This window comes from Neocloeon triangulifer, unplaced genomic scaffold (genome assembly GCF_031216515.1).
Source record: "Neocloeon triangulifer isolate White Clay Creek 2 clone unplaced genomic scaffold, ASM3121651v1 ptg000012l, whole genome shotgun sequence".
Taxonomy (NCBI): Eukaryota; Metazoa; Arthropoda; class Insecta; order Ephemeroptera; family Baetidae; genus Neocloeon; species Neocloeon triangulifer.
Genome location: NW_026775554.1, coordinates 10,314,167 through 10,327,552, shown reverse-complemented (window position 1 = coordinate 10,327,552; position 13,386 = coordinate 10,314,167). Strand labels below are relative to the sequence as shown.

At 36.3% G+C, this 13,386-nt stretch overlaps 3 protein-coding genes across 5 annotated transcripts in view; all 3 read right to left on the bottom strand.

Moving 5' to 3' along the window:
- LOC132197271 (dedicator of cytokinesis protein 3) overlaps positions 1 to 6,710 on the bottom strand; it is a 37,372-nt gene extending 30,662 nt beyond the window's left edge. For both annotated transcript variants that reach the window (XM_059620440.1, XM_059620441.1), the window contains exon 1: positions 6,537 to 6,710. In XM_059620440.1, the coding sequence (XP_059476423.1) occupies positions 6,537 to 6,573 (37 nt within the window). In that variant the 5' untranslated portion in view covers positions 6,574 to 6,710. The remainder of the gene's footprint in view (positions 1 to 6,536) is intronic.
- Positions 6,711 to 7,056: 346 nt separating this feature from the next.
- Positions 7,057 to 9,741, bottom strand: LOC132196452 (dihydrolipoyl dehydrogenase, mitochondrial). Its single transcript, XM_059619120.1, has 11 exons — positions 9,585 to 9,741; positions 9,246 to 9,395; positions 9,045 to 9,183; positions 8,894 to 8,994; positions 8,597 to 8,842; positions 8,318 to 8,542; positions 8,129 to 8,265; positions 7,889 to 8,078; positions 7,690 to 7,827; positions 7,547 to 7,636; positions 7,057 to 7,488 (listed from the first exon to the last, which is right to left on the bottom strand). The coding sequence occupies exons 1-11, from the start codon at positions 9,624 to 9,626 to the stop codon at positions 7,423 to 7,425; spliced, it is 1,524 nt and encodes a 507-aa protein (XP_059475103.1). The 5' UTR covers positions 9,627 to 9,741; the 3' UTR covers positions 7,057 to 7,422.
- A 232-nt stretch (positions 9,742 to 9,973) lies between these two features.
- Positions 9,974 to 12,983, bottom strand: LOC132196764 (mRNA export factor Gle1). Of its 2 annotated transcripts, none has more exons than XM_059619625.1 (12): positions 12,742 to 12,983; positions 12,562 to 12,681; positions 11,954 to 12,483; positions 11,798 to 11,906; positions 11,639 to 11,729; positions 11,384 to 11,581; positions 11,184 to 11,317; positions 10,951 to 11,136; positions 10,710 to 10,900; positions 10,461 to 10,648; positions 10,247 to 10,386; positions 9,974 to 10,195 (listed from the first exon to the last, which is right to left on the bottom strand). In XM_059619625.1, exons 1-12 carry the CDS (start codon positions 12,790 to 12,792, stop codon positions 10,079 to 10,081), a joined length of 2,055 nt encoding a protein of 684 aa, XP_059475608.1. In that variant the 5' UTR covers positions 12,793 to 12,983; the 3' UTR covers positions 9,974 to 10,078. The 2 variants fall into 2 exon arrangements, with proteins under 2 accessions (XP_059475608.1, XP_059475609.1); XM_059619626.1 differs by having other exon boundaries at positions 11,798 to 11,891.
- Positions 12,984 to 13,386: the final 403 nt, after the last annotated feature.

Below are 13,386 nucleotides of genomic sequence, written 5' to 3'. Positions count from 1 at the left end.
GTTATTTATTTGAAGTATACAAATAGAATAATATTTAAAATTAATGATAATTTTTAAATATACCTAACCTTCACCTATTATTGTTTACATATTGCTCGGTGTTGCTCGGCTTCAAATTTGTTTTCAATGCTTAATTAATAATTAGTCTTTGCCAACATCAATTATTTGCACTTTTGAGCTTTCTTATAGTTAGATTTATCTTTGCAAATGGAACTTTCAAATTTTCTAGTTCAGTTGGTGTTCTCGTCCAAGTGGAATTTCGTGTAATCATAGATTCAAGCTTGGCCGCGATACAATGGACCATATTCTCGCAGCGCTTCGTCAAGCATCACTCGTGTAAATAAATAGTTAAACCGTCGCTCTTGTAAACAAAGGAAAAGGAGCAGGCGATGGTGCTCGAGCGCACAAGTTGCCACTGCCAAGGCGCTAATTATCACACTCCTTTCTTAAACGCCGTGAGCGCAAGATTCACATTTTCCGCGTGGTTGACGAAACTAGAGGAGCACTGCTGGATAAATATGCTATAGAAAGTAACGTGCCTTTCAGATAGTGTCAGGTGCTGGGGTGCATAACTACTCCGGAACATCAGAAGCGAAACTGACTTGAGTGCTCAAAGATATAAGAGCTTATGAGGTATAAAGTTAACGGGCACTTAAAAGGGAAAGGAACTAGCAGCTCTTCTGTGGTCGATGTATAGTTTTAAAAGGTGGTTTTGATATAAATTTTGTATCTTTGAGCATCAGTGCTTTAATTTCAACATTAAATCTATATCTATAATGACTGAAAATGACAAAAAATCTATCAAAGCATTAAAGTGAAAAAAAAAATACCACAAACAATGATTACTGTTTGAAAATATTCCTAGAAACAAAAATGAAGAGATCGAATATATGCACCAATAATTAACTGTAAGAATTTTCTGATATAATTTATATTACTAATTACTAATTATTATTATTTTGCAGTAGAATTTTACAATCGAGGGTGATTAGAATTTAAAATCTACAAATTTAAAGTCTTCTCTCGAACACCGCCGAGAAAGCTCATGAATTATGACTTCAGCCCGCAGCCGAAACATGAGTAGAGCATGATATTGTTTTTTTCTTAATCAATAAACAAAACACAAAACCCATCGAGTAAAAAAGCCGATTTAAAATTCAAATCACCAAAAAATAAATATTCTTTTTGCAAATTATTGTTCAAATAAAATTATTTTGATTGTTAATTAAATTTTTCAACAGAGAAATTTTATTAGTGGAACATTATTTCATTTTCCTGATATATTCATTTGTTAATCAAATTGCACACTCAATACCTCTCCCATTATGAGTGGCCACAACTTTGACAAAATTATACAGTTTTCCGCGTGCAAAGCATTAGCGAATTATTCGCCTTTTGTACGCGGAACGGCACGCACATCGTTGCGTCTGTGTCGACATAAATTATTTCGCAATAGCTGCGCGAGTGCCACCGCACCCATCCCCAAGCTGGGGGCGCCAGATTAGCCGCTCACAGGCGCGAGGGCGAACCGCCGGGGAGGAATTTCCATCTTTGTACGGGAAAATGCGCGCGGCTACCCCTGAAAATGGCACGACGGGTGTGTTGTGCAGCTCAAAGTCTCAGAGCGAAACTTTGCTCGTCGAAAACCGACCGCACTATTACGCCTGGAATTTGCATCTCGCTCTGGGCTTTGCTCCAATGACGGACAACACGGGTGGAGAATATGTGATGGAGTGGTTCGTGGGCTTCACTAAAGATAAGCGTGACGAGAGCTGGTCAGGGCAAAGCTTTCAAAGTGTGGTTTCCTATGGCTACCAGAATTTGCCAAAATGATTTACTCCATTATATAAAAATTTTGAGATTCGGATTATAAAAAAAATTTGAGATGGATGTGCAAGACAAGTGTCATTGTCAAGCTTTGCTATTATTTAAGCCAAATTCAAAAGCCTTATCTTTGTGTAATAAATTATTCCATAATAAATAAATAAATATTATATTTTTATTTCACTTATTCTATACTTTCTATAACTTTTATTGATATAAATTGAAAATTTTGTTAATAACAAACAAAATTCAATTATAATTTTAATTTATTTATTTGCAAAATTAATTTCTTTTTCAACCAACTTTCTAAAATTATCATTTACAACATACTTCTAAGTACTTTGTAAAATAAATAAACAATTTGAAGAAAAAAAAACCAGAATTTTAATTCTGCTTTATTTTGTTTGAAATTCAATATAAATTTAAATCAGTTAATTTAACTGCAGTTTAAAAAAAAATAGCTAGATGATTACTATACAACAAAAAACAATAATTGTTTTATCCTATTAAAAAATTTAAAACATTGCCTTTTGGTCGATCTGCTCTAGCTTTATTTACTAAAGCCATAGTCTGCCTCTATTATGGTCACTTTCTCCTTTCGATATTTGGCAAAGCAATCCATCTGAAAGGGAAATCAATCGCAAAGTCGCGGCCGAAAACAGGTTTTCTTCCTGCGCGAAGAGGCGGAATCCTCTCAGCCGAATTGAGAGGGTTTTTTGTCAGGGGTGCATCTCGCCAATGCGATGTAATGTAAAGCGTCGTGCTTTCCCTCTCGGTACTGCACTGCTCTCTGTGCAGAGCGAGAGAGAGCAAGGGGGATGGATAAATATGGTGGTGCGCGCGGTGGGTGCTTGCGCTCGCCTACCCTACTCTATTGATTATTGTTGGCCCTCGCGCAATAAAAGACTCTCCGTTCGCAGCCGAAGGTTGGCAGCTGCAGCCGCGAGAGATGCACCCATCGAGCCGAACGGTAATTTACGCGATTTAGATGCACTCGCAGCACACCCGGGTGCGCAACACGGCTCCTTGTTTGTTGTCAGACCAAAACATCCGCATCGAGCTAATCAACAGGAATCAATTTCACCCGCAACCCTTGTCATGCCTCCTATGTATTCAGCCATGTCGCTGCGCTGAATGTTGATTCATAAACTGATTTGATCAATGTAAATCAATGGGGGAATTTAATTAATTCTTATTAAATATTGAAACAAACACTTTACAAATTTGTACCAATTTTATTCCCTAAGTTTAAAACAATAATAATTATGCCTTTTCCAAATTACTTTTCTAGATAAATTTAAATTTTAAATCATTCTAAAGATTCTTTTCATGTTATGTCAGTAGAAATTTTTTATATTGATTATAAAGTTTATTAAATTTTCAGCAGATTCATTTTACTAAATGGTCACACTCAATGTGGTTCTGTGGTTTTGTGGCTTTTCACAAAAAACCATGTAACCTCAAAACATAATGAGAAGTTTACTTTTTGATATATCAAAATATAAAAAATAAATTATCTTATTTTATTATTTTAAAAACAAAGAACTATCTCGTGACTTTTAAATAAAACGATTTTAATTAAATTTTGCCTGCTTGACCTGCTACTAAAGTTTAAAAGAGAAAAACATTGCGAAAACAATCTGCAGTCCCACAAAATCGCTGTAACTTTTATAGATTCTTTCCCCCCCACACCTTATATATACTTTTATGCCTATTTTGTTGGCGAGTGTAGAAATTTGTCTCATTTTATGACCGCTTAGTTTGGATCTTTTTCTGTTCTGCCGGAAGCTGAGCACACTTTCCACCAACAACACGTCCTTTGTTCCAATTGTTCCCTACTGCAAAACAAGTCCCTCTGGCACCATAAAAGTTTATTTCTGGAGAGCTGCATGTACGAATGCGTGCGCGATTTGCCTAATTGAGCGGACGAAGCAGAAAATATTGAGCAGCTTTTTCAAAGGCCTTCTTTATTGTTTTCCAGTCAAGCTATACACAAAATTGGTTTACCCGGCCGTGCGTTAAATAAGAAGATCCCTACTTTTTTCATCACGGAGGGATTTCGCTCGGCTGGAGCGGCGTAAAAGGCTCAAGAGCTTAATAAGCGCACTGCCATTAGCATGCCGGCGCAGCGCCTTGCTTAATTCACAGATTGGAATTTATATCTTGGACGGATGGAGAGGTTGTTGAAAGAGCAAAGAGTATAGAAAATTTTGTTAGGGACCTCCCGGGACCACCAATATACAAGTTCGCAAATTGCAAAGCTATAGAAACTAGGAAGAAATTTCACTGTGACTTATCAACAAAAACGGTGATTAAATTAGTTCCTATTTTATTAAATGTATAGCTTCATCAAGCATAATTAAGTTTACCTCATTAATGATTAAGAATAATTTAATATTATATTTTAATACATAATTTTAATTGAATGGAAGCAATTTTTAACCAGGAACAATGCATTAAACATAATGAAAATTAAGCAAAAATACACTTATTAATCAATGTCATTATAAAATAGCTGCTGGTAAAAATAAAATTTTAAAGAGGCACCTCTATTTTACTTCTCCCTAGGAATGTTCTTCCTCCAAATCTTTTAATTTTTTTTTTTAAATCTAGGACGACTAGGACATTATTTGTAAAGAATAAGCTACAGAAAAAAGGCGAAAATTAACAATAATAATAAATATGAACTAAAAAAAATTTGTTTTAATGTTTGTTTTTTATCATTAATGCCGATTAACTCTTTACTTTTGGTTGAACGGATTTGAGGATAACTGTCTGTCCATTTGGAGGTTCCGGTTGATGAGAGGCACACGCACAAGCCTCTGATTAAGAAGTCCATTAATTTCCCGCCCGATTCAATAATAATCCGTGCTTTGGCGTGTTAGGCAGTCCATTAGCAGAATCAGGAACTCATTTGGTCGGAGGGGTCAAGTGAAAATTCATGGGACACACAAGTTTGCCTCACCCTCTGACATGGCGAGTGCAATTATAGTGAGCCAGCCGCTATACTTCCCCCTCACTCCATGTGTGTGTGTGTGACTCACACGTCTTTACACTACTGTTAATTTGTATTATTAGAGCATGCGTGTCCTCAAGCAAATATTGATTTTTTTTCAACAATTTTAATTCAAATCTTAAAAGATTGGAATAGGGTTAAACAATCTTAAAAAAAAATTGATTCTGGAGGGAAATGTGACGTTTAAGGACTCCTTATTGACATAGTCAAATCAAGTCTTTAAAACAATGGTTTGTTAAATCTCCAATAATTGCCCAAAATGGCTTCTATTGTTGTAAAGACTTGATTTGACTATGTCAATAAGAAGTCCTTAAATTTCAAACAAATGTCATTTTTGACACAGCTGCTAAAAAATTATATATAATAGTTATTCGTTCCTTTTTCTTTTTGGTGCTTGAATCAACAAGGAAAATACAAAAACTGTTGATAAATAAAATTTGTATTTTTGGCATTGGTTTGCATTTACAAAAAGTGGCAATTACTTTTGACACTTTTTCTCTTGCTCCACAAATAAATCTATAAAATGAATTAGTCAAAAAAGAAGACTATAGCCAACATTAACCCTAACTATAATTAATAATGTTTATTAACGCGTTGAGTCTTTGAAAATTTAAAGTATTTTTATTATTCTGTGTATGATGTTTGCTTAAATTTTTGGTGTAAGACAGATCTGTATTATCTGTAAGTTAAGGACTTCTTATTGACATAGTCAAATCAAGTCTTTACAACAATAGAAGCCATTTTGGGCAATTATTGGAGATTTAACAAACCATTGTTTTAAAGACTTGATTTGACTATGTCAATAAGGAGTCCTTAAGAACTATTTTTTTAATGAATGAAGTCATTAAGACAAGTAATGATTTTCTGAAGCATCATCTCAGCAAGCAGTGATGACCTGAGTCTATAGCTCAAACTGAGCTCAAAGGACGTCACATTGTGCGCCATAGTCATTAATAAAGAAGTTAGTGATGTCCCTCGTGAATCACGGCTCAGCAGACATAGACCTTGATCAAATTGTCCTGCTGGCCTGAGGTCAATGCTGAGGTCACTTCATTGGAATGCTACACAATTTTTTTTTCAAAACATCTTTAAAATTTTCAACAAGATGCAATTCGTAAAACGTGTAAAACTATTTAAAGAATTTTAAATTGCAAATTGAATATAATAATTATTTAAAATACTCACTTGTTTAATTGACCTTTATTTCTTCAAAAAGTGAATTTATAAAAAAAAAAAAAATAATATTCATAACACAAGAGATCGACAAATTATTTTTGAATAAGGCGAAAGTTATGATGTGTTCCATTAATTAATTATTAATACAACATCTTGACAACCCTTTCTGTTGACAAAGGGTGGCCGGGAAGAATTTGGAATTTTTACAATGCTTAAATTTGAATTTCCGCACGTAATAACAGAGGATTAAACCTGTTTTAAATAGCCGGCTTAAAGGTATTAACGTCGAGCATAATAACAACTCAATAACAAGCCAATATATGTAGACAATTAATCCGGAGTTTAGCTGTAAAATTTATTTTATATGCCACCCAATCAGTTTCCAAAAGAGATGGAATTTCTCATTGGGACAATCCGTCAGAAGAAAAATATTGCACGCAAAGAGAGAAATACACAAGTCACGCCTCCTCGAGCTCTCGCCGCTGTCAATGTCGGCGCATTTTCGCCGATTTCTACTCACCGACGCCGTATTTCTTGTTCTTCGTAGGCACCCACATGTCAGCCGATGCTTCCGAATCCAATTGGCACGCACATTTCACACGTTTTATTCGTAATCCAGTGTCTATTTACTAATTAACATCGCTGCGATCCGACAGCCAGCTTTCAAACCAAATACTATTTTTTCACTCCCCGATCTCCGCCCGCAATGCTCGCCGACGATTCATTGACGTTTTCAGAGTCAGAGCCCGCTCAACAGAGAGCAGCACACAACGGTTTATATAAAACTGAGGGGAATAAAATTATTTGTATTGTAATGATTTTAATTGCAAAAATATATTAAGTATTAAGTAGTATAATTTACGCAAATAATGAAGTATTTATTTTTTTGTTATTTAAAATTAGTAAAGATTTGAAAAATTTCAATATTTTTGAAAATTTCTCTTTCTAAATTATGTGTAAACATACTGATTAAGAGTGCTATATTTATTAAATAATTTACTTTTGTTTTCAAGCTAGCAAATTTAATGAAATGCTACAAATTATCTTGTTAATAACAGTAATTATTTTTATTTGCCATATACATAACAGACTGGGTTTTGTGTGTCATGAGTTAAGCCAATCAAATCTTTATTTTTGTCAATTTCAAAATTAGATATTGAGGAAAATATCTAAATTAATTATTTTGAATGTCTGAAAATTAATCTTCTTCGGCAAGCTCGCATCCTGAAGTTGAGTGTGACATATTTACAAAATTAGACATTCTCTACCAACAGTATTTCAAGTTGATGCAAATTAAAAATTATGCTGAACCAGACGTGGCCAATCACGCCTAAATGAGAGTGAACTAAGGTAGTGGCTACACCTGGCGAATGCACACTGGTTCACAAGCGTGGAGATTTTTCTAATTAAAAGTTGATGGACTTGCCAAAGTAGGCAGACAGGTTGGCTTCCCTCAGCGCCTCTGAGCAGGTCTGAAGTTTTGAAAGAAAATTTTATCCAAGGTTAAAATTAAAAAAATTAGAAACTTACAGGATGTGCATGGCAAACTCTGGCAATATCCTCGGCAGACGCTCCATACTCCATGGCCAAAACAGCTTCGTTGATCATCTCGCCACCTCCCTGAAATAGTATTTTGTAACAGCAGCCAGCACATTTTAGTTCTTATAACTCACAGGTCCAATAATGTGGCAACCCAAAATTCTGTCCGTCGCCTTGTCAGCCAAAATCTTCACAAAGCCGTCGGTCTCATTGTTAGTCTTTGCACGGCTGTTGGCAGCAAATGGGAACTTTCCAACTTTGTATTCAATGCCCTGTTAAAAATAGAAAAATAAAAAATAATAAAATGGAAAGATTTTGCTGTGAAAAATTTACATCACTCTTGAGGTCCTCTTCTGTGCGTCCAACCCAGGCTACTTCAGGATGTGTGTAGATTACGGAGGGGATGCAGTTGTAGTCGATGTGCACTGGGCCCCCAGCAATACCCTCTACACAAACAATTCCTTCATCTTCGGCCTTGTGCGCCAACATAGGGCCGTGAATGCAGTCGCCAATGGCAAAGATGCTACAATTTAAATGATGTTTATTTTTGTAAAGGAAAACTTCTCAACATACTTGGGAACAACGGTCTGGAACCTAGAGTTGACAGGCACTCTTCCCTTCTCATCTCGCTCGATTCCAATTTCCTCGAGGCCAAGGTTTTGAGTGTATGGCCTACGGCCAACACAAACCAGCAGAACATCACATTCCAGCTGGAAATTTTTAAATATAAAACAAACATTTCTTTCACAGTATTTAAAATACCTCTTCCTTCTTCTCTGGGTCCTTGACGTTCTCAACAGACACCAGGACTTTGCCTCCCACCTTCCTTGCGCCAGTCACTTTGGTGCTCAGCTTGAACTTGAGGCCCTGTTTAGTAAGAATTCTCTGGAAACCCTTGGAGACCTCTGCGTCGATACCCAATCCTCCTATTGAACCAAGGAACTCGACAGCAGTGACTTCAGCACCAAGTCGAGACCAGACAGATCCCTGTTATTCAAAATTTTTAATCATTTTCTAATTGAAGCTTAAACAATTTCCTACCAATTCCAAGCCAATTACACCAGCACCAATAAGAACCAGCTTTTCAGGAACTTTTGCCAGCTTCAAAGCTCCCGTGGAAGAAACGATTGTCTCCTCGTCAACCTCAATGCCCGGGAAGGGAGTGACTTCAGAGCCAGTGGCAATCATGATGTTCTTCGTGCGAACAACCTCGCTGGAGCCATCCTCTTTCAAGGCCGTTACTTCATTTGTTCCTGTGATTTTTCCATGGCCATTCACCAAGCGAACCTAATGAAAAGTAGGCTTGGAAATGGAAAACAATTTAATTTTATGTCAAACCTTATTTTGCTTGAATAAATGAACAATTCCACCCGTAAGAGCTTTGACTGCTGTTGCCTTTGCCTCCATCATTTTCTCCAGGTTTAAGGACAATCCAGAGACTGTACACTCTCGTTTTAGAAAATATTTTAAGTAAAAAGTAATTTCATACTTTCAATTCCTCTGTTCTTCAGGTCGTTAGTGTGAGCCATATGATAGTAGTATGAGTTGTTGAGGAGGGCTTTCGATGGAATGCAGCCGACATTCAAGCACGTACCACCAAGTGTTGGATTCTTCTCGATACAAACGGTCTAAATATTATCAAATCACTGGTTAAAAGTTTGATTCAAATTTCAAATGAGATTTTCCCTACGTTCAGTCCCAGCTGAGCAGCCTTGATTGCAGCTACGTAGCCTCCGGGCCCTGACCCGATGACAACCAAGTCGGCCTCCTCGCCGCTCGAGTATGCTCTTCTCTGCATGGAGACCAGAGGGACCAGTCGGCCGCATTGTGGAGGATTTGTCTGAAACAGTAGTGATTTTATTAATCGGTAATATGAAATGAGCCCGCGAGTATAGTTGTTTTCTGCTGCTTGAGTGATAAAATTTGGTGATCAAAGTCAACAGGGTCAGCTGATGAGGACATCTCGTTCTCCTCGTCGGCTATTTATTGAAGCAAAAATACGAAAATATTAATCTTATACGAAACTTACCCGCAGGGATAGACACACGGTTTTTAAAAAGACTTGGCTCATGTTGCTGAACTTGTCAAAAATTTTTGGCTAATCCCTGCCAAATCAAAATTTTGGCCGAAGGTGAGCTGCAGGACAAAAGACAGAAATTTACTTGCAAAGTACCAACATGACAGAATTTTCAGAAGAATATGGCAGAGCTGCCAACATTATTGGGAGGCTTAAAATTAGAAATAATAAGATAAAGATAAATACATAAATTACATTTAAATTAACAACTTCATACAAAAAAATCATTAAAAAGTATCTCATATAAACAAGGGAAGATATTATTTCCTCTATAATATGTAAATTCACATTAATTGATTAGAGTTTTGATAAACTATAAAAGAAAAACAATTTTTCGAAAATTTTCAAAGTTAAGAAAATATTTTTTAATTTCATTAAAATTACAATTAACTGGTTGATTTTGTTGATTTCATAAGTCATACATGTGTCACTGTGTATGTTTGGCATTACCAGAAGTGCTGCGGAAGAGCACCAGTCGGGGGAGGAAAAATAAAGCCCTTGCAAGCCTTTGACAGAAACATTTCGAGTCTAGAAATAGGTCCACTTGCTACATTGGGTGAGAGCTGTAAAAAAATTAATTAATAACTATTTTGAAATAAAATAAAAATATTAACCTGTTGAATAAGTGGGAAATAATTGTTGACGATGACAATAAACATTTTGTGGAATTGCTTTTGATATGTAGAACACAGCAAATGCCCTGCCACCTCCAAGCAAGTCAGAAGAATTGTAGCCGATATATCAGGTCTTGGGTCTAGAATTTTGTAAAGATATATTATATAAAACAGTGCATAGGGAGTAGGGACAAGCAAAAGTGATAATACAAACCAAGATTTAAGAGTGATGCAAGCCATGTCCAAATTTTGGCAAGCGTGGGTGGAGGTTGAGATGAAATGTCTCGAGGCAATTTGGAGATAAGTATTGCAAAGAATAAATGGGCAGTACCAGTCATCCTTTTCAAATACTTGTCTTGTGGCTCTATTTTTCCATCCTCATCATATTTATACCCCAAAGATCTAAAATTAATCATAATTGATTTGAAAAAATTATTTTTTAACAAAAAGGGATGTACGTTACTTGTAATAGTTCTCGTCAGATGAACCTGCAGGTCTAGGGGAATAATACGGAACAAGGAATGGGCACTTTGTGTAAAAATGAGCTAACAGCAAGTCCCCAAATTCAGGGAATTCGGACCATATTGTCAATGCTACAGCTGCAATTGCAAAAGCACTATCAGGTTTGCTGGAAACAATCTGCTCTCCTTGCTCCTGCAAAATGTATTTAAAATGTTATGTAAAAAATGAAATCCACAACTTACAACTATTCTCTCGGCAAGCAAATTTGTGCAGTAAGCAATTCCTTGTGGGTGCGAGTTTGCAGATATTACTGTGCCAGTAACCTCAACTGTTTGGCCTCTTAACACAGCCTGAAGACGTTGCAATTTGTCCTTTAAGTGCGAATTACTCACAGCAGATATAGCATTCAACGGTGTGTTAACCGATTTCTGAAAAATAAATGTTAATCAAGATAGAAATATCACTAAAAACATACCTGTAGCTGGAATCTGAGCTTTTTCATCGACTGATCCGTTTCGAATGGCTTGACGAGGTTCAAACGCTGCTCTAAGAAAGCTTGCAGCCTAGTCAGTTCAGCTAAGTTCTCCCTTGAAATAAAACCCTCCAATCCTTAAAAAACAATAGAATTTATATTAATTTAGAACCAGATTCTGAAATTTTATAAAACATATTTACCAGTTACTGTAGGCTTTTCTTGCGTTGGCTCTAGTGCTTTTGGAGTAGGAGCAACAATTTCTCTTTGTAGAGGTCTTACAACATTCTCTGGTGGTTGGGCAGCCTGTACGGGTTCATAAGCAGGTGGAGTTGCAGGCTCAGCCTTCACCTCTGCAATGACTGGTCGATTGGCCTCTTCTTTCACCTTTTTTATACCCTCTGCAAAAATATTCTAATTCATAAGAAGTGAAATGAAATTACATTTATTAAAAGTACCCAATTTTCCATTAATTGCAGAAAAACCCGCCTCTAAGCTTTGGACGAGTGCTTCTGATGTTGTCAGATCCAAATTGCTCACTTCTCCAACCTAATTTGCCATTTAACAAATATTGACAATGTCATCTACACATTAAATTAAATTTTTTATTATCTTACTTTGCACTGCTTGCTGAGAGTTTCCATCATACCTGTCAGATTTTTAATTGCAGCCACTTCTTGTGTAATGGTGCCTCCAGAAATAATTTCATCCCTAAATGGAAAAGCCCTGTGAAAATTGTTTCATTAGCCTGCCTACGAAAATTTTCATTTTACTTCAAAACATCTGAAAGCTGCTGGTACTTTTCTCTGAACTTGTGTTGGTTGGAGACGATTTTCTCGAGCAACTCTCGTTTCGCTTTGAGCTCTTCCCGCTTCCGTAAGTCGAATTTACTTGCGTCATCAATGATCTTTTCAATTTTCTTTTCCTGCTCCACGTTTTTCTTTGACTGAAGCTGTAGGACAAGAGCTGTTCGGTTGCGCTCCAAGTTTTCCAAGCCCTCGGATTCATTCTGCAAAGCGGCCTCTTCCTCTCGTCGCTCCTTTTCTCTCTGCTTGGCTCGCTCTTCCAGAGTAGCTCGAATTGCAATCGAGTACGCCCTCAGCTTAGCAACTCTGTTTAGCACAGCATCCTCCACGTCTCGTAGTCTCTCAAGTTCCATGTTTTCCAAAATTCGCCTTTGCACTGAATCTGCATCATCTGCGTCTGCATTTTTCAGGCTTGTTACCCCTTCAAATTTATCGTCAAGCTTGGATGAGGAAAGAGACTCCACAAGGATGCTGCTGCTTGTTTTGATCACATATTCCTGCAGATAATAATAGATATTATTATAAAAGTAGAGAGCCCCAAATTATTGTAAATAAATATGCTTGCTAAATTTTACCTCTTCAACTTTCAACTCCAGGGCCAATGTCTCCTCTGCTCTCTTTGCTTCGCAAATTTTTGTCGCCTTTAGTAAGGCAGAGAGCTTGATTTCTTCGCAAACTGCTGAGCCTGCTTTCATCTAAAAATTTTTATTTTATTTTTATTGAACGTATCAAAATAAATTTTATAAACGGCTCACAGTCATACTCCGAGTGATTCTCCTTCCTGGCGTTTCCAATTCGTCCATCATTGTACTAAACTATAACGGTTCAAATTTTTAAAACTGAGAGGTTTCCGTTGAAATAAGTTAATGAAATTTTGAAATTCTTTTATATAGCTATATAAACAGCTAAAATTCTAATAATATTAACGATTTTCTGCCTTGTGTCTTCTCATCTTATTGTTGTTTTGCTTCCAATTTTTCTGGAAATTGTTTCTATGTTTCTCTTCTCTGATTGGCCAGCGCTTGTGTTACTCCAGCCAATGAGCTGATGTCATTTAATTTAACTTTGTCCAACAACTGGCGGGAAGCCAGCAGATGGCGGGAAAATGATTTTGCTACAGAACAAAATTCTATAATAAATGTAATAAAAGTCACATAATATTTTTACAGAAAAGTAGATATTTAAGGTGCGTGAGAGGGGCCCCAGTTTCTTCTGAACCGACAAAAAATGAAATGTTATTGAGGGCGGGTTTTTAAGGTCACCCGTGCCATAAGTAATAAAATGCTGAGCATAATAATAAACTTTATAATAATGAGATTTACATATATTATATGTAAATCTCATTATTATAAAGTTTATTATTTATCTGATTTGTATCATATTTCACTATTTTTATTAAT

Excerpts from the sequence above, each read along its gene's own strand:
- LOC132196764 (XM_059619625.1), bottom strand. The coding sequence starts at position 12,792 with ATGATGGACGAATTGGAAACGCCAGGAAGGAGAATCACTCGGAGTATG. Across the intron at positions 11,582-11,638 it reads TGCAATTAATGGAAAATTGG|AGGGTATAAAAAAGGTGAAA; the intron begins GTACTTTTAATA and ends ATATTTTTGCAG. Across the intron at positions 11,318-11,383 it reads AGAAAAGCCTACAGTAACTG|GATTGGAGGGTTTTATTTCA; the intron begins GTAAATATGTTT and ends TTGTTTTTTAAG.
- LOC132196452 (XM_059619120.1), bottom strand. The coding sequence starts at position 9,626 with ATGAGCCAAGTCTTTTTAAAAACCGTGTGTCTATCCCTGCGG. Across the intron at positions 8,995-9,044 it reads GAAGAACAGAGGAATTGAAA|TCTCTGGATTGTCCTTAAAC; the intron begins GTATGAAATTAC and ends GAGAGTGTACAG. Across the intron at positions 8,543-8,596 it reads GTGTAATTGGCTTGGAATTG|GGATCTGTCTGGTCTCGACT; the intron begins GTAGGAAATTGT and ends TTTGAATAACAG.